General features: G+C 38.7%; 1 protein-coding gene across 1 annotated transcript in view; it reads right to left on the reverse strand.

The window, feature by feature from the left end:
• The window catches only part of MYO16 (myosin XVI), a 476542-nt gene that overhangs the window by 15732 nt on the left and 433668 nt on the right, over nucleotides 1-27142 (reverse strand). Inside the window, exons 32-33 of the mRNA XM_045567153.1 lie at nucleotides 20526-20684; nucleotides 8896-8987 (exon numbers count right to left, since the gene is read on the reverse strand). Of these exons, the coding sequence (XP_045423109.1) occupies nucleotides 8896-8987; nucleotides 20526-20684 (251 nt within the window). The remainder of the gene's footprint in view (nucleotides 1-8895; nucleotides 8988-20525; nucleotides 20685-27142) is intronic.

Raw genomic sequence — 27142 nt, forward strand, 5'->3', positions numbered from 1 at the left:
GGCAATGCACTCAGTATTAGGAGAAGTCAGTGGCATGAGTTTATGTTTTAAAAAGTGTAGAATAATTGTTATCTATACAAAAAATATGTAAAATTTATTGCTAACTTACACCATTCTCAAAAATAAAGTCCAGATCGCCTAAATTTCTAAATTCAAAAATACAAAGCTAAACTTTATACAAATTATAAGAAGATATCTTTATGGCAGGCAGCAGTGTAAGAAAGATTTTTTCTTTTTTAAAATTTTGTAAGAACGATTTTCTTGAACAGAACAACAAGAGTACAAACCCTGAAGTAAGAATTAATCAACTGGACTATCTTAACACGATAAATTATTGTGGGATAAATACATAAATTTGGCCAAATTGGATTAAGTTTACTAGATCCCAATTCTTTCACTTGTTACAGCTAAAACTTTGGATAAAATACAAAACATCTATCTGAGGAATCAGAAAAGTAAAACAAAAAAAAAAAGCAGGGAAATTATGGACAGATATCAAAACTTGGGGAATGAAGGCAGAATAATGCCATACTCAAATTAAAGAAAACTAAGAATTCTTAGGTCTGCTCTGGAGTGGTAAAGGAATGTCTTTAAGCTAATGTGAAATGATACCAGAAAGAAACTCAGAACTTCGGGAATGAAGGCGAGCAAGAGAAATGGTAAATATTGGTGTTTTTCCCAACTATTTTTCTCCCTGTATGAACTGTTGAAAGCAAAAGTTATGCCATTGCCCAGGTTTCCTTGATGTTGATGCAGCACGTTAGACAACCATAAAGTAAAGGCCAGTGCGGGAGGGTCAAGGGGCCAACAGGGTTGACCAGAAGCAGAGTGAAATTGGGTATGCATACATTACAATCACTAGAGCCACCACAAAAAAAATACATATAAAGACTTATAGTTAAGATACCGATAGGGAAATTAAAATGGAATATTAAAAAATATTAAAATAACCCCAGAGAAGCCATCAAAAGGAAACAGAAGAATAAAAACAGTGGGGACAAACAAAAAATACATAACAAAACTGATATACATAAATCCAACCATATCAATAATAACACTAAATAGACATGGTGTGACAAAAGGCTTTCAGATTGGATAAAAATAAATAAGATCAATCTGCATGCTGCCTACACAAATCTCATGTCAAATATATGGCTATAAATACATTGAAGTGAAGGGTTGGATTTTTTTGAGGGGAGAAGGTAAACAGCTCTAAAATTAGATTATGGTGACAATTGTACAAGCCTAAAAACTTAAGAAAAACCATTGAATTATCCACTTTAAAGGTGTGGCTTGTTTGGCATGTGAATTATATCTCAATAAATCTGTCTTTAAAAAAGTAAAAGAATGAAAAAATATACTTTGCAGACAATGATCAAAAGAATGGAGTGGCTATATTAATTTCAGACAAAGTAGACTTCATAAAAAGAAATATCATGAATAAAAAAGAAAATTGCATAGTGACAAGTAGATTTCCTCAGCAGGAAGATGCAATAATCTGAAAGGTTCTATGCATTTAAAATCGAGCTTCCAAATACATGAGGCAAAAACTAACAAAATTAAAAGAAGTAGACAAAGCCATAGTTATGGTTAAAGACGTCAGACCTCTTCTATCACTAACTGACAGAAAAAACAGACAGAAAACAAGCAAGGATGTACTGATAGAACTGAACATTATCAACCAACCAGACTTAGTTGACATTTCCAGAAGATTCCACACAACAAAACCAGAATACACACATTTCTCAAGGGCACATGGAAATTTCACTGACAGATCATATCGTCTTGGTGAACAAGACAACAAAACAAATCCTAATACATTTAAGAGAATTGAAATCATTCAAAGAATATTCTCAGGTCATAATGCAATTAGACTAGAAATCTGTAACAGAAAGATATCTGGAAAACCCCCAAATATTTGGAAAGTAATAGCATTAGTCAAAGAGAAAGTCCCATGGGAAATTTGGAAATATTTTAAACTGAATGAAAATGGAAACAAAACATATCAAGATTTGTAGGATCCAGCTAATGCTGTGTTTAGATGAAAATCTACAACATGAAATATTTTCATGAAAAGAAAAAGAATACCTCAAATCAGTGATCTACTCTACTATTTAAGAAACCAGAAGAAGAGAAAATTAAACCCAAAGACATCAAAAGGAAAGAAAATAGAGAGAATAGAAACTAATGAAACAGAAAAACAATAGAGCATGTCAATAAAATGAAAAGCTAGTTTTTAAAAGATCAATAAAATTGATAAACTTCTAGCTAAACTGACCAAGAAAACACAAATTGTTTGCACGGATAAAACTTGCAAGGACTATGTCTCAGAATATATGAAAAATTCCCACAGTCATGAAGGAAGTCATGCAAACCAGTTAGGAAACAGAAACAAGATGCATTTGGACTAACAGGTCAGAGAATATATGAAAACACTCCATAGCAACCAGCGAAATATAAAGTGAAAGATCCATTTTATACTTACACATTAGCAAAAAAAAAAAAAATCATTAAAACAAGTGTTTACCAGGAGAATTGAAAAACCTCATTCCCTTTTAGAAGTGTATAAATTGATTTGACCATTTAGGGGAGTATTTTGGCACTAACCACTACGTTTGAAAATGTCTATACCCAGAAATTTAGCACCTCCATTTCTAGGGGAACTTTGGAGATTTTTTTTCTTTCAATTATGAGTTAGAAGCATTTTCAGTGATGTTTATTGTAGCATTGTTTGTAACACTGATAACTTGGAAACGATTTTGATATGTTTTCCACCCCACTTTGTCAAATTGTAAACATGTTGTTCTTAGAAAATGCTATGATTATATTTACTGAAAATTTGTTTCTGAGAAATGTTTCAAATGGAGGAGGCATATTTACACCTAAAAATTGAGTATTATAATTCTTCTTTTTTTCTTTTTTGGTGTTGAAAGCTTACAGAGGTGCCAGTAAAAATTTATGCTCATACCCTTGGCTATTGTAACCTCTAGCCTTCTATTAAAAGTTTTAGCATAAATATCTGACTTGCCATTCTGTCACTGAGCACCGAGCATTATCCATCTCCCTGCACCTGTCATGGAGATCACCGAGTTAGGCTGTCTGTGGACCATGACGAAACAGACCACAAGGCAACACCAATTGCCTTGTGCTGATCTGGGGGAAGCCCACCTGGCTACCCGAGGCACTGCCGCACCTGAAGGCCAGGGGTGGCCAGGCAGTGTGAAGCTTGTCCTTCAGAACAGGGTCATGTGTCCCAAGGGCCCCTCCTCTACCCATACTAGCTCCTTGCTGAGCTTGTTGAAGGAGCATGATTGCAATTCTGCACTAAGTAAGTGTGCAGGGGTCCTCAGTAGCTTCTCCTAGTGTTGACATCTCAACCACTGAGCTAATACTCAGAATAAGACAACAAATGAGAGCAACATGTATCAAAATGAAAAAAAAAATTCCACCTCAAGAACAACAAAAATCCATTTGCAGAATAATCTGTAGGGAGAATACACACACACACACACACACACACACACACACACACACACACACACACATGTAACATTTTAAAAGCTTATGCACCATTGAGTATTATTTGTGGATGTTAAATGATTTAAGGTGATTTAAGGACACATACACACTGAGCAAAAATGCAGATGTGAATGAAGGGCTATGTGCTCACTAGAAATGATTTATTTCTAGTGTGGTGGGCAAGGATGGGATCAAGAACTAGGATATATGTTTTCTCTAAAAACGTAGCTCTAAAGCAAATACAGCAAAATGTTAAGATTTATTAAAGTTTGATATTTTACTAATCACTGTGCTTTTTTCCTAAATTTATAATATTCCATAATAAAATATATTTTTAAAAATCACACATGAAAGATTTTATCAAAATCCCAGATAAGTGTTGGGCCCTGTTGATTCAATCTAATCTATCTATTTTAGATATCATCTCCTATGTTAAAGTCAGAAGCGATGTTCAGAATACTGACCCGGAAAACAGACAGTAGCATGATAACAATGACAAGCATTTTTTTTGACCACCTATAATATTCCAGGCATGTTACATATATCTTTTGTAATCAACCTGAAAAATAATTGCTATATTCTACACCTTCATGTTAAATAACAGATCTGAGATTCTTATCTAGTTCTCTTCTTTTTTCTTCCTTTCTTTAATTTAAAACATTTGATTAAATTATTTAAATTAATGTTGAGATTGTTAAGTTACCTGGAACATATATTTAGCCACATTTTCTGGATCGCATTGTTACTATCTCCCTAAGCAATAGTGTTGTTAACCACAGATTTCCTATCTGGAAGGTAAACTTGCAGAAATATCACAAGACCCTTTTCCTCTTAACAAACATAGTCACTATTCTGATTTCTTATTCTTTCAAGACTTCTGGCAATTACATTTTCCTCATTGATAACGAATAGTCAATGTCTTAACTGGAAAAACACTATGCATTTGAATGCATTTAGGATATACATATAAATTTTTGTGATGGAAAAATACAAAATATAGAATATGTTTTTATTTTCTAAATTTCTATTTATCTATAGTGGACATGACCTTTCCCTGTTGAAAATGCTGCCATTTCACTAATACCATCAAATTAATTTACTGCCTTCATTTCTTGCACATAATAGGTAAGTCACGAGAGGTGAATACTGATTCCCCTAAACCTCAGCTGTGTGAAAGAGCTTTCTAGACTAGATCTCTTTCTCTTTTTAGCTTATTTATGATTATATAAAATATATATTTACATATGTACCCTTATGAAAGTTCTCTCATTTCTGTTCTCTGGTACGTACTTTGGAATTATCCCTTAATGATTAAACTATATGTGTGTGCATTTCATTATTTTTTCTAACACACAATTTATTTCAATTCCATGCTATATTTCAGACAGTCCATAGGACAAATAAAATGAATATAGACAGAAGGCATTAGATTTATTTAGTGCCCTGCTACTCTTAATTTTGTTGATATGTGACATTACAAAAAGGTCTCTTTGATGGTTCAGTAAAACAAACCACATAACAATTTGTTTCTTGATGTGGATCAATTGTATATTGATTATATTATGGTTTTCATTGGCAGCTATGTCAGGAGTGGGCTAGATATTTATTAAAGTCTGGGTGTCAGATCGCCACTATTTTGTCAAAGACTATCCATGATTTCTTGCAATGATATCTGAATATGATCAATATTCATAATAACTTTTTATGTTTTTTTAGAAAAAACCCAAAGAATATTTTTAAAAGCTTGGCAAGAAATATGATAAATGCCCATAAGGAAAATAAAAGACCGTAAAGCACACAATACTACTGTGGCGAATAGACAGCCGAGAGGCATAAAATAGGCGTGGAAGAAAAGTTGTGAAGTTAAATGGTAGCATAAATATAAATGAGCTATCCTCAAATAAAAAACGAAAATGTCTCGTTTCTCAATGTCAATGTCCACCCCTAAACAGATGCATAAATAGTAATTTTTATGCCAAGGGCAAGCATCAAGCATTTTATTTTCTCCATCCCCTCCTGTTGCCACCCTGCCTTTGTGACGTACCCCCATCCTCAGCCCCCTGTGACTTTTGTGCTCTCGCTCTATTTATAATCCATGGGCTTCCTGTGTCAGGTTACCTGGCGCTGTGAGTCAGCAGAGGGTTGCCATCACAGCAAAAAATGCTAAGAAGTCATTCTGGGCAGGAGGATGTGCCCAGTATTTCCTTCACTGCTGAGGATTGCATTATGCCAAGCAGCACAAACTCCACAAGAATTAAGTCTCATAAAATGGTAAGTAGATAAATGTCATATTACTTTTATAAGTGCTACCTAATTCCAAACTCAATTTGAAATGCTTCGTAACCTATGAAATCCCAGATTTGCATCCTACGAAGTTCCACAGAGCCCCCTCCAGGGCCAGTACGTGGAATTCCATAATGTCACACGGTAGCAGCTGGTTTTATTCACACCCAGGGCTGCGGCGGGTCACGGTATAGACTCACTGAGCCTCCTGAGCCTTCTAGATGAGTAATGAATACAGCCATGTTCACAAAACTACTAATTTCCCAGCTTTTGCTATTTTCAGATACTTTAAGTGAAATTTATTTTTACTACTTTTATGTAAAGCCATTATATTTTGCAGGTTAATAAGAAATTATGATGGAATACATCATACACTACATTTTCTGTATTCTGTACCTTGAGAAAAGAAACGCCTACTATTTACTGAGGCTCTATCCCTGTTAGAAGAAGTTTTACATCTACATGAAGAACAAATAAAAGTTTAAAAAAATACTTGTTTGGATGTAAAATAGATTTTTTGGATAATAACAATACAGTTAGATGAGTGTGTCAGTCAAAATTCTGATTTTCAAGCAACAGAAACTAGCTCTGAACAACGTAAGCAGGTAGAGACTTTACTGGAAGGCTAAAGAAGGACATGACCTTAGAGGAGAAGGTCTGGCTGATGGGCAAGCTGGGCACAGTGTCTGGGCAGCTGCCACGCCCTGACTAATATTCTGTCACTGACGGACGGAGACACCACTGCCAGATGTCTCCCTGTGGAGCCGGACCTGTTCTCTCACCCCTTCCACCATCTGCATCCCTGTGAGAGAGATTCCCTGAGCCTAACTCACACCCACTTGTGTAGCTGTCTAAGGAGGGAGGGAAGCGGGGATCTCTCCCCTTGCATTTCACTGTGGCAGGTGAGAAACTTAAATATGTGACTGGCAGGCAAAAAGAAAACAAATCACAAATGCCCACGATGGCTACTGAAGACTTTTATCTTGAACCAAAAATTCTTCAAATTTCACGAAAAAGTTGAATGGCTCTTCCATTTCTTTTAATGGGTGACGATAAGTCCATTCTCAGAAATAGGACTTATGATCTTGACATCCATTCAGACTGTGGTCTCAGTGCATTTTCCATATGATCTCGGACAGATCACTACAACTATTTTCTCTTTGCTTTATCTACAACAATTCCCATACATTTTATCTTCTTTAAACGAATTTCATTAAAATAATTGATTATGCTAATCAAAATATAGACATCCTCAAAGAGAAATTCAAGTTTTGGTCAACATTTAGTTTTATTGCTACATCCCCAATCTGTCCAGGACTGGTTTGATAACATTTCTATTTAATTGCATTCATAGAAAATCTAAAAATCCAGCAAGCCTGTATATATCTATACTTCCTCTATAAACATCACACAAGAGATAATTTCTGAAAGATGTGTGGCTGTTACACACGGAATTTCACTTAACTCTTACAGCTTCTTAACAGCAGGGAATCTCTCCCTTCATGTGACTACCCACAATTAGCATGGGAGAAAATGGGCATAGTTTTCTGTTTCCTTGAAAAAAATGTACCCTGAGATGACCGGGAGTCACTGCTTCATCAGAGATGTCTGTATTTGAAAATAAGGCCCCTTTGAAAACTGGGAATGGAAAATGATTCCTGATGACCTTCCCCTCTCTCTTAGCTTGTTAGCCAAATCCACGCAAGATCAGAGAAGTTACATGGATGCCTATCATGTGCACCTTCTTTCAAAATGACTCCTTTTGCCTATGAACGACATTGTGGTGTGGCTCTTAGGAAGGTCGGCTGGTCTGTCTCTGTTCCTAATGTGCAGAGCCAGCCCTACGGCAAAAACCAAACCAGTGCTCACTGCAAGTAGGTCCCCGTGTGGATATCTTAGAGAAAGCGCCTGTGATGCTTACAAGGTAAAGTAGACGCATCTCTAAGGAACAGAGGGGAGATTAGGACAATCTATTATTACAACCAATCAGCATTTTCTTTCTATTTCAGTGCCTGTATATCAGTGCAAGTGATTTCAGCAGATTTCCTACTGTAAGATTTACTCTTAAGATTAAAATTATTGATTTTTCTCACTACCTCATCAGTGTTATTTAGAAAAATCTCAGCTTGTAATATGGCCTTGCCTACATAATGCCAAATATTCTGATGAATGCTGATCATTAGCTGGATAGCTGATTTCATGGAAACATCTGGATACTCGGCTGAGGTTTTTTTAGATTTTTGTGTAGATGTATAGCGTAATAAAAATCGTGCTGTAAATTCATATAAAGTAAGAATCCTGTTGCTAAAGCAGTAATATTTTAATATATTGATAACAGTGTATTTATAATTGCTGATTTGTGCATCACCTTGGAGGCAACGTTATATATTCTGAAGATGATTATTAAAAGTAGTATTTTAAAATTCAACATAAAAAGAAAACACTAAATTCTATCTCATAAATCCTTTTGCTTTTTAAAAACACTATTGTATTTTTATTTTTCTCTTGACGTGATCATTGTTATTTAGGGGCACATACATGAAATCAATGATATACATCAAACAGTTTTGTGGACTGTCATCTCGTTTTGATTTTACAGTGTTCTCATATGTTACATTTTAAATGACTTTAAATTACACGGAATTTGGAGGTTGTAACTGTGATAAAATGGCATGCCATAAAACCACAGGTACTTCAAGCATTTTATTTTCATGTGTGGTCACTTGTAGCCTTCCTATTTCAGCCCAGGTCAAACGTGGAAAACATATCAATGTCATTTGGGAGGTTTATTATTGTCTACACCTGACTGTTAAGTTTACCACAACATAATTTATGCCTATAATGTGCCATTTAAAACCTTTTATTAATTTTTAGCTCTTTTGGACTTTATTTTTTTTTTTAAACAAGCAGAAAATTGTAGTCAGCTGAGGTAGAGAAGAGAGGAGAATGTTAAGTTGAAGAAGCGTAGGGCGGGGGTGAGATAACTGAGTTCTTCAGTCCAGAAATAAAATATATTGATCATAATTTAATGCATGTCTTGTCATAATTTAATTCCAGGTGTTGCTGCACATGTGGACATACAGATGCCATTACCTGAGTGGTGTGACTCTCTCTGTGTCTCTGAAATGATGACGTCGCGGTGCCACCCACAGACAACCTTGAGTATCCATCTTCTTCAGGTAAACCTATTGAGGTCAACACAAGTCGGTAGTTAGGTGGTGTCTCCTTTCCCCAAATAAAGTAAGTTGTGCACTTATTGTAATAAACTAGAATAGTTCCATTTCACTAATTGAAATGATGATCTGTAAACACTAATTAGATACTAAACTTTGCAATGAAGCATGGGAATATAAAGCATTGTGGCAGTTTCATTTAGTAAAAGACAACATACACTGACGAAAGTGAGAAAGTCATATTGAAGAAATATGTCGTAATAGCACAAAAATGAGCAAAAGGCATTGGAAGGGAGACGGGAAACTAGAAACTGAGAATAGTGTGATGCAGCATCCGTGGGGCAAGAAGCATGGGGCCACCTCAGGTGAGTGGGGAGGCAAAGGAGGGGTTGAAAGACAGATAGAATAAAACCAGGTCTATGTGTCAGATGAATCCCATTGACAATAATTCATTTTATGTACAAGGAAGAAAAGAGACTGGCTGAGGTTCCGTAAGGAAAAGGTTGGGAGCACACCGATTCACAGCACACCAATGCAAAAGCGCCTATAATATATAGGATACATTGTGGGTTTAAGGAAAGGTACCTGCCCTACAGTAACATAGCAGTACCTAGGAGCTACCAAAGGATTTTATTAATTATCTTTCATGATAGAAGCAGTGATTCTCAACCTCAGCACCACTAGCATTTGGGGCTGTATAATATTTTGTGGGGACTGTTCTGTAGGATGTTTAGCAGCGTTTGTGGTCTCCACCCACTAAGATGCCAGAGGCACCCCCATTCACAGCAACCCACAACGTGCCCAGATGTCACTACATTTCCCCTGGCGGATAAATTTATCCCCTCTACCATGATTGAGAACCATTGTGATGGAGGTATCACGTATCGCCACAAGTGACTAGATTAATAAACATGAATAGATTAAAAGAGAAATAACTACCCAATGGAATGAATTCAGCTCAGAGGACTTTAACTACTAAAGTGATTACTCCTCTCTTCTGAAAGCATAATTAAGTAGCACAGTGTAATTGATTAAACATATACATGATTCCTAAATTAAAAATCATTAGAAAATCACTGCACATTTTTCCAATTATAGGAGAGTGTTAGTTCCTCAGGGAAGTCCACACAATCCCATCAACACATAACAAGGCCTGCCAGTTGATTCTTGTTATGTGTACGAATGCCTGGTGTGGAAAGGTGAACTTGGTGGAGACTGTGCAGACCACAGCCAGCACCTGGACCCGGGCCCTCCTGCAGTGGGAGCCTTGTGCTGGAGGATAGATCTCAGTCGTAAGCAAGTACAGTGTCCTCAGGTGGCGGGTGGTGACACTGTATTTAGACACTGCGGTCCCAGGGCACAGGAAAGGTTCCGACCAAGCAGTTAGTGTTAGAGCAATCTAGAATTCAAACCGGTGGAAGGGAGAGTAGAAATCTAAGATCAGACACAATTTGGAATTTCAGGCAACTAGATAAGCAGATAGTTGGGAGAACAAACGTGTTTCCAGGTAGCAGGACATAGCAAAGCCTTGGGGTTCACGAGAAGGACTCCCTCTTAAAGGGTATGAAGGGGGAGCAGGGGAGAGGGGCTGACTGACCAGCAAGATGACAGTTCACTTCCAGGGGAACCCCTCACCCATTGTCACTGAGACAAGAGATCAGAGGCAGGAGAAAAATGTGATCTGTTTGTGAAAACTAAATTAGAAATTAGAAATTTGCTCTCAGAATCAGAACAGAAACTCGGTTTAGATGATAAAGCTACAAACGTAGAGCCAAATCAAGGGAGTAACATGCATTGCATAGGGCCCATTAAATAAAATTAAAAATATTTGTGAGCATCCTCTGACTAAGGCACTGGCAACTGCAACGAGAAAGGAAGTCCCCACCCTCAAGAGAGTCATAAATTAGTGGGAATGGCATTTAACCTGAACAGGCAACAGAATGATTTCAGGATTAAATAGGAGCATAGGAAACATTGTGCAGGAGCTTGGGGAAGGCATGGATATATTGTGTGGAAAGGATTAGAGAAAACTCACAGTCGTGTTGCCAAAGGACCTGGGCCTTCTAGGATGAGAAAAATTTTGAAAAGTGGAGAAAGTTGAGATGGGGACGCCTAGTGAGAGAGCAAACGGGATGAGGCAGTGAAGTGCAAGGCTGCTCCACGTCCAGAAGAAAGGCTGTGGGATGTGTGCCCCAGCAGGGAACCTGCACGATGTACTGGAAGGTAAAGCAGGCAGATGTTCGTGGGCTTTTCAGAACACTTCACAGAAATGTGACAGCATTTTCTAGACAATACGTAGTGCTATAGATTTCCGAGACGTGACACCATTTTATCCCAGTGAGCTAAAAGGCGTCGCACGCCTGTCGACTGAAGAAATAATTGGGTCCCACAACCTGTGGCCGGGCTGCACGGTTGGGGCAGATGGTACAGTCTGGGGAGGGGTGTGTGTAGATGGGGACCCAGGTGAGGACAGAGGGGGACTGAGGCAGCTGATGCAGGGATGAGGGGAGCAATGGGCGTGAGATGAGAAGTCTGGGGGGAGGAAATCCTTGAAGGTTGTGGCAACTAGGTGAAAGGCCCTCATCACCGCCTTAGGCCAATGCAGTATGGACTAAAGAAGCTCCAAAGGTGCAAAGGAGCTTAGACAGCAGGATTTCCTTTTTAATCAACAAAATATTTTATTTTGCTGCCATATTAGGAGCAGTATCTTTTTTGGGCAAATAATCTAAATATGACACCAAAGGCACAAATCAGGCATAAAAAAATGGATTAATGCCTCTATGGGAACATTAAAAATTAAACATATGTTAAAATACCATAAAAATAAAATGCACATTTTAAAACAATATAGAACATTTGAGCATATTAAATAAAAGGTTTTCTCATTCTTAAAACACTCTACAAATCACCGTCAATGACCTACTCTCATAGTTTTAAAAATGGACAAAGAATATGTTTCGGAAATTAAGGGGAAACAATATGAATGATCAATACATAATAAACATACGAATTTTCACTAAGAATTCAAAGAAGTGCATGTATATAAGACTATAATAACACTTATTTTACCTACCAAAATAACAAAAATTTTAAAACTTATTACAAAAATTTCAAAAATATATAAAAGTAAAACTCCATGTGCCATTCCAAGCTTTGGGATTATCAATAAATGAATCTTGTTTCATCTACTTCTCATTATCTTTAAAAAAAAAATCTAAGGGAGTATGTCATTTCACCTGTAAACACTTGAGCGTGTGTCCCTAACTTTCAAGAACATATTTTTTTTTTAAGAAAACATAGCAAGGATTTCCTTATGCAACCAGTGGGAACATTGCTCAGCTAAGACCCCCAGGAAAGTTTCAAAGTCTTGAGGGGAGAGAATTCCATAGTCTACTTTAAGGTTGAGGACTCCCAATCAGCAATCAGCGTTGGGGGTACATTTAAAGTTAAGTTTGGGCCCTTTATCTGTTCCCTTAGCTCTGAGAGGTAGAATTCCATCAGAGAGTGGGAGCTCACACATGCTTGTAAACTTGCCCCAGTGGTCTCACTGTCACAGTCTTCTCCAAGACCGGACTTGGAGCTGATAATTCCATCAACACATTCTTTCTAGATAAGCAACAGTGTGCCTCAAAAAGTTGAGTACGTCCTTTACTGATACTAAAAATCTTTATTTTAAGAAGACATACTTGCCCGAATTACAGCAGGCGCTAAGGTCTTCTGAAACTGCATCCGCCCTACCCCCTGGATACCCAGCTCTTCTACTCAGAGGAAGCACACAGAGGCTCAGGGTAAGGTCTTTCTTCCTCAAAATCCGATCTATATGGCTTAATAGACAGGATACGGACACTATGGAACCCGCCGCTCCCCATTTGTGTTTGGGGGAGGAAAAGTCGGGCCTTAGCCCTGATTGGGGGTGCAGGAGGAAGGAGAAGCCTCTGTTCACCCCTTTGTTGTGTGTTGGCTGCTGCTCAGGCTTTGCAAATCAAACCTTGCTGCCGGACACAAAGAAGAATGGCTTTGGGGACATTGTCCTCATCAGCCACAGTGTGGAACTCTTCCTGGGAGTTCAGTATGATTTCTAAAGTGATTTTGAAAAGTGAGAGACTCTGGGGTCATGAAGTTGACCTGAAGAGCCCAGAGGGTTCACTTAAAGTCTTAGAGGAAGAGAAGAATGAGGCAGACCATAAAGCGCTGGTATGGCACTGATTTCTATGTGGTTCTCCAGTTAGACTCTGCTAGTCATGGTCCCTGCCATTTTGTAGGGACCCCAAGTTGCTTAGTCAATGGCAGCAGAGTTTGGGTCTCTCCTCACATCCTCCCAGCTTGCCATGGTCTTTCAGTTCATTCCTCTCTCGGTTTCTATGAAATTAACCATCCATGCAATGTACGTTTCTCAAAGTCTGGCAATCTACATAGTTTTATGGTCAGGTTTTTTTTTCTCATTCCTCTTTATGATTTTTCCTTTGGTGCTATAAGTAATCCTCATGTCTCCAGCTTCTTCGAAAATTCTGCCATTTCTATCGGTCCATCCTGGAACCCTCGCCTAAACTCCGTAACTCTCATCTTTTATGGAATAATAGCTACAGTCAGAAGTCACTCCTATCTCTTGAACTCCAAATCCATCTGCGGAATTGCCTTTTCCTTAGAATTCCCCTTCTCTGCTAGAGAGTGCTGTATTCTCCCATCATCTGTCTCTAATTCTTGGACATCTTCGTCCTTGACACCCTCCTTTGTCTCAGCTCCAATACCAATACAATCTCTAATAGTCTTGCTTGGTATATGAAACCTGCCAGGGCCCAAGTGAAGGAATACAAAATTTGTCCCCCTCCCCAACTCAATTTGCTATTCTACTATTCACGCAAAATAGCAGATAGCACCCCCTTCAAAACAAGAAGTGCACTTTCAGAGAGACTCTTCAAATTGGCATTCACAGCTCTGCACACTCTCACTTAACAATTTCTTTCCTGTCTTACATACTTACCTATTTTATCAGAACAGCCAATTCACATTCCACAAATGCAATGAGCAGAAAATTCATGGACAGGTGCTCCCTTCTTTCTGAACCCTACTCATCTTGAAAACCCCAACCTGCTCTATGAAGCATCCCTAACAATCCCAGCCCACCAGAATCTCTATGTGGGAAGTGGAAGAGTAATCATTATTCATGTGATTCATTTGACATTTATCACCGACTGCTTTATTTCACAATCTTTTTTGATATATGTTTTCAATGTTCTATGTATTTTCACTGCTCGTACAGAGAGGGCATCTTGTGCTGCTTAGATATCATTTTGCTTCCTGTGCATAGCATGGTGCCTAAATGCAATTGGTACATTTAATAAGTGCTTTTTTTTTTTTTACCTGACATACACCTGCTTCCTTGCTACTTTTCTTTTTGCCGTTATTCCCTTCATGTTAATTTTGAATCCTTCAACCTAAATATAAAACAGGCTCTTCCCTTGAACTCCACCCACATATTCTTACTTCTATTTATGATCATATTGTAATGTCTGGCTCTGCCCTAAATACCAGTGTAGGCCATTGAAATAATATGCATGTTTGACTATACACATGTGTGCATTGGGGCCTGTGTGCAAATAAGTCATAGGCGTTGATTCCAGTATTATAGACTGTATGGTCTCAGATAACTGAATTCACTGCTGTGCACCTCATCTACCTCTTACACATGATTTTTTTTGTTGGATAAATCCTCATGGATCTTCTAGCTCTAAACCACATAAGATTTTATGATAACTGTTATAGGCAATATTTATTGAGTGCTAACTTCGTGCTAGCATTAACATTCTAAATACTCATAGCAACCCATGAGGTACACTGTCTGATTATCCCCATTTTTAAGATGAGAAAACTAAAAAGTGGAGAGGTTAAGTCTCTTGTCCCTATGCTCAGAGTCAATAACAATCAGAGTGGGGTTTGAACCCAGGCAGAATCACTCCTTAAGCTCCAGGAACAAGATCTCAATGCTAGGAAACAGCAGACTAAGCCTTTCAATCCATCTGTTTTCATCCCTGACTTCTTAGCTGCAATAGAGAAAATTTAATTAAATAATATCCAAACTGGAACTTATTTAATATGACTTCAAAATGCTTTTAACTAGAGGGAGGAGCGCGGCAGGGTTTGGCAGATGCACCAGGAGCTTGCGTTCTTTGCAAAGGTACCTTCTGTTGCTCAAAATAAATAACTGCAAAATATTCCTGATTTTCAAGTGAAGACTTGCTTCATCTTCTCTGGCCGGTAGGCTTTGAGTCATGCAAGAGTACCAGTTCCAAAGAATCTGTATAATTTCTATAAACAAAGTGATGTTGTAAAATGTATATTAAAGGTATTTTATGGGCTCCAACTGGAGGCTCCTTGGCCAGCAGTCCCTATCCATCTTGAAGTGTGGCTGATGGAAGCCATTCCATTCTTAGATGTTCCCAGAACCTGTGTGGTTTGGTGCTCTCATGATGCTAAGTTCAACATGGCTCTGGAGTCAAGGCGAAGAATGCAGAGTTCTTAGTCCTGCAATGATTTCACCCAAGTTTTCCCCTTAGGAAGTCTTTTATCAATACAGATAACTCTTAATGTATGCTGAGGATAAACTTAATGTAAATAAGAGACAATCTGCACAGAATGATAAATGTAACCTCACACATAATGATTGTATTCTTTAATTGCCACTTTTCCTGATTTCCAGCCATAATATGTATATTCATTGAACAGCAAGAAAGAAAGTCACATTGAACATAAAACGGTCTAGATGGAATTTTTTTATATCTCTATTTCACCACAAAGTAAACAACTTTATATTCACAATATTTTGTTTGATATAGCTAAAATGTCCTTACACTAAAAACTGCTCTCTAATCTAATGATAAATAACCACAAGTCCAGGGAATAATTAAGTGTACAAAAAAAGATCTAAGTCTGTGTTCACATCAGTAAAAGGATGGCAATTAAAGTAAGTGATAGCTATAATTACCCACACATAACTATATTTCAACAAATGAACAAACAGATAATTATTTCTGGGAAGCAGAGGTAGCATGCAGATACTGGCATTCAAAAGAGAATTCATTTCCTAGAAAATAACATTAGTTCTGATTCAATAGGAACTTTGAGTTATTTTAAACATTTATTTTTACCTTGTGCATTTATTTAGAAAGCAGATTGACCATACTTTGTAAATTATGAATCTATACCAATAATTGCTTTAAGGGTTATCATGATTATGTATATATCATATGCTGCACATATGTAATGTTTATTCAATTTTTATAATACTGACAGGACAATTTTTCTGACTCTGCTCTCTGCATAGTATTTACTGGTTCATATATGATATGCAATATTGTTTCAGTCAGTAAATGCTTACAGAGGGCTAAGCATATAGGGCATTGTGATGGATATTTTAATAATCATGGGGTAAGAAATTCATGGTGTTCCCAAAAGTAGATCAGTGTAAATGTGTCAAGTTGCTTTGAAAGATTAAATTCCCAGTTGAAATAATCTTCTTTTTGTGCACACAACTCTTGAGAATTTCAAGGGGTCTTTAATTAATGACAACACAGAACTAGCTTTATTTTAAAATCTTTATTTTAAAAGCATTTAAGGGAAAACGTATAAATCTGTGCTCCGGGGTTTGGACATATGCACTATTTGTAACATGAAGTTTAGAAGCCTGATATTCCTAAAGGTTTAATTTATATTATTAATTTCACCTAGCATATTCCATAAACATTTCCATTTTGGTCTAGAAGGTTTTTGTTCCTTTGGTTTTTATTTTGTTTTAATATTTAGAGTAACACTCACAGTATTTTGTATTCTTTTCTAACATCATTTCCCAAGCCATAGCTTTTGCCTTTTAACTCAAAACAATGAAAAGTTAAATATGTTGAAGGGAAGGACTCTCCCTCTGTCCCTGCCTCCCTCTCTCCCTCTCTTTCTCTCTCAATTATTATTTTTTTTTAATTGTGGGATTGTAACTACCACGCAAGTCAAGAAATAGAACACTGTCAGCTCTCATCATTCTCTCTCCAAATCACCATTGGCTCTTTCTCCTCCAATTAAGCCGCCGTCCTCACTTCTGTGACAATCCCTTCTCGGGGCGCGGGTCCCTGCCAGTCAGTTCTGTAACTCTATAGGGTAAGTAGTAGTATCACATTGGAGTTTTAAGTTTCATTTGCTTATTCAGGTCTCCTGCCCAATTTTCTATTCAGATGTCTTTTGTTTTTAATTTAAGTAAACTTTGAATATGACCCTTTGTTGGTGAAATGTGTCGAAAATATTTTCACCCAATTTATGTTTTTTTTCTTTTTCTTTTGTGGTTAATACTCTTTTGTGTCCTGTTTAAGAAGTCTTTTTTTCTTTTTCTTTCTTAAGGTTAAAAAAAATTTCTCCTATATTTTCTTCTATAAATTGTATTATTTGACATTTGACGTACAGATTTACGATCTCCCAGGAATTGTTTCTTGTGTGTGGAATTAGGGAGGGGCTGGTTTCAAGGAGAGTAATGGATTATTCTTTCCCCAGCTCCTCACAACGCTCATTCTGTCATAAATTAAGTGGCTATTTATGCAAGTTGGAAGAATTTTATTTTATTTCTCTTTCTCCCACTTTATTTCTATTCTCTGGAAGCATTTGTGTAATATTGGCATTATTTCATCTTTAGCATTTTGAGAGAATTTACTAGAGGAAACATTTGGGTCTCAAGTTTTTCTTGCAGGCAGGTACTTAACTACAAGTTCAGTTAATTTAATATTTATGGTATTTACTTTCCTGTTTCTTTTCTCCAGTTTTATTATTTTTATTGATTTATTTATTTTCAGAACTGTGTTCACGTAAATTTACAAATTTATTTTGGCATAAAGCTATTCATCATATTCTCTTATTATTTTTTAATTTCTACAAGATTTGTGATGATATCCTCTTTTCATCCTTAGAATTTCTTTGTGCTCACTTTATTTTTGTCATCCTTGCAAGAGAATTATCCCTTTTTTAATTTTTTTGAAGACAATGTTTTTGAAGAACCAAGTTTTGCTTTGTTGTTTGTTTTATATTCCAATAACTTATTTTATATTTTATATTTCAATAACTGTACTCCCACGTGTCCCTTTGCATTCCATCTTATGCCATGAGCTCTCGCCTGGGGCCACTACTCATCTGTTTTCCATCCCTATAGCTTTGCTCTTTCTAGAATGTCCTAAAAGCAGAATCGTAGTCTTTTGATCCTTATTCTTGTCACTCAGCACAGTGCCCCTGAGCCATCCCTTTTGCTGTGTTTAGTCATCGATTGCTGCTATTTATTGCAGGGTTTGTCCATGTGCTAGTCCAGCCTGCGGCACACCCCCGTGAGCCCACCTTCAGGCACTCACGCCCTCATTGAATCCCCGTCCATGGAACGTGGCCAGGATTTAGTGACTCAGTCAACTGTCACAGGGCGCTGGGTGTCACTTCTAAGATTAGGTCATGTGAAGACTGTGGCTTCTAGTGGCTGCTCTCTTGGGTTGCTGGCTCTGGGGGAGGCCCATGTGAGCGGACTTGGACGTGAATGGTCTGCAGCCTGCCAACAGCCATGTGAGTGACCTTGAGAACGGATCAACCCTGACTCCAGCTTCAAGATGATGAGGGCTTTGGCTGACAGTTTGATTGCTGTCTCATGAGGAACCTTAACGCAGAAGCACCCAGCTAAAGCACCCATAGCTTCCTGCCCCACAGGAGCTATGAGATAATAACCATTTGTTGCATTAAGCCTCTAAGTTTTGGGGGTAATTTGTTGCACATAGATGGATAACTAATACAATTCAGTCACCATTTGAAGGACACTGGATTTATTTCCAGTTTTATATGATTATGAATAAAGTCACCATGAGCATTTGGGTACAGGTGTTTGTGTGGAGAACGTTTTCATTTCTCTTGGGTAGTTACCGAGCAGTAGGATTGCTGGATGACATGGAAAGTGTGTTTTAACTTTATAAGAAACTGCCAACTTAAATCTGTGTCTTGATCTCTTTCATCAGCGTTAGAAACTTCTCTAACATTTTTCACCGAATCTTTTTTCTGTACTCTCTCTTTTTCTCCTAAGATTCCAATTATCCTTCTCACTATGTCCTGTATGTCTCTAAACCATGTTCTGGAATTTCCATTCTTTTCTTTCACTTTGGTGTATTTCATTCTGGAAATTTTCTGACTTATCTTCCACTTCCCCAGTTGTTTCTTGTTTATTTTTGTTTTTTTTTTTAATCAATTGTGCCTAATTAAATTCATCCTCAGTTGTACTTCATTTCATTACTATATTTTCCAATTTTGGAATTTCCATTTGATGATTTTTTTTATGGTTTCCTATTTCTGCAGAAATTATTATTATTTTATCTTTTTGGGGCAGAGTAAATATACTTACTTTAAGGTATATGTCTTTGAACTCCAATCTTTTGATCCCCTGTCTGTATACTGCAATTGACTGCTATTTCTGCTTATAATTTATCATCTTATTTTGTGTGCTCATGTGCCTGGCTATTTTTTGTTGTGTGTTGGACACTGTATTGGGAAAGCAGTTAAAAGAATATTTTGAAGCCCAGAATGCTATTATTATCCTTAGAGATAGACTTGCATGTGTTTCTCCCAGGTACCCGTGGGCCCTGTTACTTCTGGAATACCTCAATCCAACTTTGGGGTTGAGATAATTCATAGCTGGGCTGTGGTTTCAGGTTCTGGTTCACTCTGACTCTAGGGATGGGTACTTCAAGGCCCCACTCCAAGGCCTTGGCAGACCCTAGACTCATTCTCTGTCCTTATAGTTCTAGGAGGCATCAGAAGCACAGCCCCCAGTGTTGGAGGAGGAAGGCCTAGGATATGGGCTTCCTGGCTGGGGCTCACACCGCATCCCATCCCCATGTCTTCAGTTGCTTCCCAGTAATTCACCATCTTGATAGTTCTCTAGTATCTTTAATCAGACTAAACAAACAAACCAAAACAATGTTTCATCCAGCTCTGCTAGATGTTCTCAGGAAAAGATTGGTCTGAATTCTCCCACCAACTGTTATTAGAAGCCCTTGCCTTCTTTCAGGAGTGAGAGGAAGGATTTGTTTAAGCCACTATTACACACCTTGGGATACAGGCAGCCAAACCAATGTCTACCTGATACACTCACTGATGCACTTACAATATTTAAAGTCAGTTTGGCATTTACCATTCTTTCAATATTATTGTCCTTCACAATTCTTAGTTATGAATACCTTTTAAAAATTAAGAATATTGGCAGAGAATCCATCTCCTTGTTTTCTTAGTATAACACTCATTTCATACTGATTCTTATAGAACAACACTCCCTCAAATTTCTGAAAAGTCAACACATAGGGAACACAATTCTAATTCTTTAATGTAAGCAATAATATGCTGACAATAATGCCTATAGTGAAGCTTCACAGTTTATGTTCTATTTTCCAGTTTTTAATGCCCACTTCATTTCTATAATTTAAATCCATTCTCCCTAGAAAGTTGATGCAGCTTAAAACTTTTATCCATTTACTTCTGAGTTTAAAAAGTGCTTACCATTTGAGACAGAATTCCCATTTTCAGCAGTTATAGCACTAGATAGTGAGTTAGATAATTGAATTCCATGGTTATTTGCATTTCTATCTTGAGTCTCTGAAGCAATTTCTGATGTACTAGGATCATCCCGGCTAGTTAGGTTCATGTTAGTTTCAAAACCTAAAATAAATTTTAGAAAAGATTATTCTTTGCTGATAACATGCACTGAAGAAACTGAATAAAAAACATTGGAAGAAAATAATAAAACTCATCAAATTAAACATCAATTATATTTAGAATAAATTTATAATCTTTGATAAAAGTTGTGGCCTACATAGTATTTGCCAAATTTTGCCACAACACTGTTAAATAAAAAGGCAAATATTAATTGGTAAAAATCAACTTCATAATTTGATATTTTCAAACACACACATGCAAAATTTTTGATGTCATAGATCAAATAACTTGACATCATAGCATTGCCTATCTTGAGAAGGCAATAAATTCATGTTACAGGAGTTTCCTGAATTATTAAGTTAAAATAGAGTTAAATTATTTCATAGCTTTGATAAAATAAGAAACACATTTTCAACATTACTGTAAAATTTTTATTATCCATTTTGGAATGGTAAACTTCAAAACCCTATTGCTGCATTCTGGACACTAAAATAATTACTTAAATATTTAATATATGTCCTATATTGAATGTTCAGAGATATATGAACACAGAAGCCACTGTCCACATTCAGGTAAAGGACTCAATGGAGACTTGTTAAAAACTATGTCTTATTAATAAAGTAAAATATAACAAATTCTAGGGCTTTGGAACAATGTTCAACTGAGGTAGATTTTCCCATAGTCACTGCACAATCCTCAGACAAGTAACCAGACTTCGCAAATCACACACAACTGCCCATCTCAGGGTCAGATGGGGCCCCTCCCCGCCAACAACTTTGCCAGGTTCCCATCCCCAGACTACACAGGTGTACCTGGGATTGGCTCTTGCTTCCCCAGGAACCTGAAGAAAGCTCCCACCTACTGGGGGAGTTTTGATTCTACATCTAGGATATGTGGGCTGCTTTTGTTCTTCTCTGTTGGTACGTAGCAGATTCTGACTGTCTTACAGTTAGACCTTTCTAAAGTTTCAGGCTAACAAATTATTCAAAAGAAATAATAAGCATGATTTGCTTTATTACTGTTTAAATATGGCAGAACAGTGTGATATCACGCCTGACGCCAACCACCAGTATCTCAGCAGGCAGAGATGTTAGCCCTACCTTGCTGAAGAGGAAATTAAGGTTACTTAGAGTGATGCAGCCGGAAAGCTGTAGAATAGAACTTTAACCTATGTATCCTCATTATTGTTCAGTCTTTTTTCATGAAAAGACAGATCATGTCATTTACATGCTTAACACTCTTCAATAAATTGCTTTTGCCTAAAATCTAAAGAAAGAAGGAAGTAGGAAAGGAGGCAGGGAGGGAGGAAGGAAGATAGGAAAGAAGGAGGGAAGGAAGGAAGGAGGCGAGGGAGGGAAGGAGAGAAGGAGGGAGGGAAGGAGGGAAAGAAGAAGGGAAGGAAAGAGGGAAGGAAGGGAGGGAGGAAGGAAAGGAAGAGAAAGAAGAGGGAAGGAAGGAAGGTGGGAAGACAGGAGGGAAGGGAAGGAAGGTGGGAAGGAAGGGGAGAAGGAATGAAGGAGGGAAGAGAGGAGGGAAGGAAGGAAGAAGGAGATAGGGAAGGGGGAAGGAAAAAAGAAAGGGAAAGAGGGAAGGAAAGAAGACAGGAGGGCAGGTCCGGCTCTCCAGCACTGTCTCCCAGGCTGGTCTTGACTTGAAGCTTCCTAGCTCTCTCCCCAGACATGATCTCCCCCTGTTCCTTGACACATGCACTCAGACCACACTACAGACAATGGATGTTTATCCTAGCACTCCGTATTGGCTCATATTTTAGTTCTTGGGTCCACTCATTCCCTCTGCCTGGAATGTGCTCCCCTCACTTATGCCCAAGGTCCTGACCAGCGGAAGGAAGCTGAGTCAGGACCTTGGTCAGATCACACGCTGGGAGCTCTCCTCACACCCATGGAGCACAGCCTGCTCTCTCCAGAAAGGAAGGTGTGTGCGGACTTACAGGTAGAAAACGCTGGATAGACAGAATAAAGGCAAAATGATCAGAGCTTTGAAAACCAAACAGAACATTTTATATTTAAATGATCCAGTGAGCCATGGTGGCTCCTGACTCCCTGATACATGAAAAACAAACACAAAGACCTCTAGTCAAGCCAGCATGCACAAGAATAGTGAAAAAAGTGAAAAGTCAGGTTGATTTTAACTGTTTTAGCCCTTAACAATGAGCAAGTATTGAACAGGCTGAAACTGAAAGAGTATCTATTCAGTTTGGTCAACTCTCAAGAAGATATAGATATTCACCTGCTTTTATTTCTTTTTAAGCTATTTTAATTTTTCATTCTTTTATTCAGTTATTTACTGAGTGCCTACTAGGTCCCAGACACTCTCTAAATGCTAAAGCTAAACAATGAATACCTGGTAGCTCGGAGCTTACCTCCCAGGAAGGGTGATTAACAAAGCCACTGCACGTGCAAGTAAATGATTACAAGTGGTGGACTCCCAGCTGGGTGGAAAACCTAAATGGGTGGAAAACTTTGGTGGGTCAGGGCCATGAGGTCAAATTCAAGCTCAGGGAAGGATGAGGGAAAGAAGAGGTTGTGTAGAAAGGCAACTTCCGCACCACGTGTACAGCCCCTGAAGCCGGGAAGAGCTCACCTTTTCCAAGGAACCAGGTAGTAGCACCCTAATGCATTAATGCGTTGGGGCCTGGGAGACCAGCACCATAAGAAGTTGAGATGCTACATTCTTAGTGCAACCGGGGTTACTCAAGGTCCGAGTGTCCCCACTCGGTCTATACCCGGTGATAACTGGCTCAACCCTCTGAGACATTTTGCTGACTCTCAGTATGAATACTTAATGCTGGCTTCCCTCATATCTGATTTTTATCTCATTAACAACTGATGTATTTTAAATTGTAGTCAAAACCTTCATTTCTGCTATTAAGGTTTAAAAATATTTCCATATTTCCAATCAGCAGGTTAAGCTGTAGCCAATACACATTTTAACATTTGTCATACAAGTTAAGCTTCAATCCTTACATTATCTGCTAAGTTTTATTTTTTAATCTTAGAAACATATGCCTACTTCAAGGTGGCCCTGGACTGGAATAAGGGAGTAGGTCCTTCTCAATACAAGACGCAGGAATTAATGGTCAATGTGATACTTATCCACGTTGCCCTGGCAATAACTACATTCATCACCAAGTGTTTATGATGAGCAATTCCCTGCTAGATGTGGCACTTGATCTAGCTCTTGTTTTCATAACAATCCTGAAGTGTTGTCACTCTTACGCCTATTTTTGCCTATTTTCGAGATGAGGTCATTGAGGCTTGGGAAGGTTAATCTCCACGTAAACATTTCACAACCAGTCAGCGCTGCAGCTGGATTCGGACCAAGGCCCGGGGCCTCCACCGTCCACCCACACTCATTCCTTCCCGCTCAGCTCCTGCCTGTGAAGTTTTCCCTCCTTATTTCACTTGCTGATGTCAGGGATAAGGGAACTTCTCTTCTGTGACTTTTTTATCACCCATGCCTCGGTGTTAATGAACTGGGAACAGTAGGTTGAAAAACTGTGGAACAGCTGCAAGAGCGTTGCCATGTCGATACAGACATCCCGCTTTGGGGTTCTCCTCCATTCATGCTAACCAGGGGATTCTTGGCTTACGAAATTATGTGTCAGCCTCTGCTCATAAACACCCTTACTCCCGGTTAGATCCAAACATGTAAAAACGTCTGTGCTCCAACTTGTTCATTTCTGCATTCAAACCCATTGAGGGGCAAATGCAGAAACTCTTGATAGTTTGACTTTGCTGTGAAGTGGTAGCTTAGTGCACGCAGGGTTGCGAAGTCCCCCTTTTACTCCGTGCTTCAGCACTGAAGGGGCCACAGTAACAAATCAAAGGACACTAACTAGCATTAAGTCTGATGAGGTCGAGGTTATAAATTGCATACACACGGCATGTACTTTATGGAGAATTTCGGGAATAACACAGAGCAAACAAGGTCATCAAGCCTGTTCATGTCTCCAAGTGGCAGCCATCAGGGTTCTGAGAATGGAGAAAAGCCACACTAAAAGAAAATATTTGACACTCTCAGGGAATTTAAGCAAACAAGTAGGAAGTGGATACTATAAAATCCTGTGTAGTATTTAAAGGAGTGACCAAAACACTTTTTGCACATTTGCATGTGGTGAAGTAAGTGGTCGTGTGGTTCAGGAGCACACTTTGGTCAGGTGCACCATGACACTAGTTGGTTTGAATACCTGTGGCCTTTTCTTTTACCCTATAAGCAGGGCTTCTCCGTGACCTCTATCTACCTCGTGCTGTTTTCACAGGTACGGGGGAAATGAATCACAGCAGGATCTGACTCAAAGAAAAAGTCTTGGCCTTCACATTAGGATGTGACTATGAAATACAAGTATGAAGTGCAGGCACATTTACTGTGAGTTTTACTCTGGTGAGAGAGTTCTAGCAAATCTCTCAATGTTAATACAAAAAAAAAAAGTTTCAGGCCGGGCGCGGTGGCTCACGTCTGTAATCCTAGCACTCTGGGAGGCCGAGGCGGGTGGATTGCTCGAGGTCAGGAGTCGAGACCAGCCTGAACAACAGCGAGACCCCATCTCTACTAAAAAAAAAAAAATAGAAAGAAATTATCTGGCCAACTAAAATATATATAGAAAAAATTAGCCGGGCATGGTGGTGCATCCCTGTAGTCCCAGCTACTCGGGAGGCTGAGGCAAGAGGATCACTTAAGCCCAGGAGTTTGAGGTTGCTGTGAGCTAGGCTGACGCCACGGCACTCACTCTAGCCCGGGCAACAGAGTGAGACTCTGTCTCAAAAAAAAAAAAAAAAAAAAACAAAAAAACATTCAGTTGTCCTGTGCTAGTGTGTATGCGACTAAACCACCACTCTGAGTGGGTATAATGCTTTTAAAACCCTGGCTCTGGAGAGGAGGTGACTTTTGCCCCCTGAGAACAATCAGCAGTTTCTGGGGACATTGTTGGTTGTCACACTGGGGAGCAGGTTCTACTGGCATCTGGTGGTAGAGGCCAGGGATGCTCTAAAGTGTCCTACAAGGCACAGACCCTCACACCCGAGAATCACAGTATCTGGTGCCCAATGTCTAGAGTGCTGAGGTTGAGAAACCCTGTTTTAAAACATAAGTCAGATCATGCCATGTCCCCACTCAAGCCTCTCTGCTGGTTTCTTAGTTGATTCAGATTAAGATCCAAAGGCTTCCTGAGGCTGAGAGTACGCTCCGAGACCTGCCTGCTGCCCACCTGCATGTCCCTGCCCACGCTGCACCCGGCCCCCACCTGGCCCCATCAGCCTCCCTCCTCCTCCAGGGGCCAGGCAAGCGTGGCTGCTCTGCATTTTGTTCAGGGCTCAGTCCCAACCTCCACCCACCACAGAAAGGCCTTCCAGATCACCCTCTGAAAAAGATCACCCCTCTCCCCACACCAGGTCAGTTTCTGTCCCCACTCTCTGCTTCAGTGTCCTCCATAGTCCTTCTCACTGCGCAGTGTCACTCACATCTCAATCATTTGTTTACTTTTTGTCTCCTTCCTTGGGAGTGTTGGCACCAGGATTCAAATACGACATCTGTTGTATTCCCAGTGCCTAGAACGGTGTCTGGCACATAAAAGGTGCTCAATAAATATTGATTGGAAAAAAGGGGGAAAAAGAACGTACAATACATGAATTGTAACAACACTGCTACAGAAATTGTATTTTCTAAAAGGAACTACACTTTTTGTAACTGTTAAATAGCTGACAAGTTTACTAAACGAACAATTCATGGTGGAACCATGCACCGCAGTAATAATTTCTCCCCATTCACGTGAGATTATTGGAAATGCATGAAAGGATTTTTGTAATTATGCCTTTGAGCTCCGGTCTTTACTTATTTAAAATCATAAGGTAAGGAAAAGATCTCATTGCGTGGGGTGAACATTTTCTATTATTCAAAAGACCAGAGCTGTTTGTTTTCTACCTAAGCCTGTTAACTTGCTGGAGAAAAGACATATAGAAATTTGAAATTGATTCCCGACCCCTGGTTTGAGAATTCATATATTTCATCCTGTCCTACCAATTATCAATATATCAAGGTCCATACATATTTAGATTTTTAAAATCTTACTTTAATTGTTTTACAATCTTTAATATCAGGAAATTAAAACCAAATGAGTAAGTGCTGGCATACACTTCGTGTGCTGCGCACCACTCTGGCTGCTGGGGGTGGACACAGTGGGTTGACCAGGAGTGTAGTTCGTGGGGTTCCATGCACAAACACCCCAACTTCCCCAGGCCCATTCCAGGCCCAGAGAGAGACTCAAACAATGTATGGACAGTTAGCATTCTGTAAGGTTTTTAAGTACATACTGTGCTTTGATTTATTTTCTCATTTTAAATAAATGTTGACTTCATTCCCTAAATGTTCATTTGTTATCTTTATTATTTCTCTTAAAGAAGCTTACGTCTCCCCCCAGTATATGCACTCAGTCTCTCCGTATGATA

This window comes from Lemur catta, chromosome 13 (genome assembly GCF_020740605.2).
Source record: "Lemur catta isolate mLemCat1 chromosome 13, mLemCat1.pri, whole genome shotgun sequence".
Classification (NCBI taxonomy): domain Eukaryota; kingdom Metazoa; phylum Chordata; class Mammalia; order Primates; family Lemuridae; genus Lemur; species Lemur catta.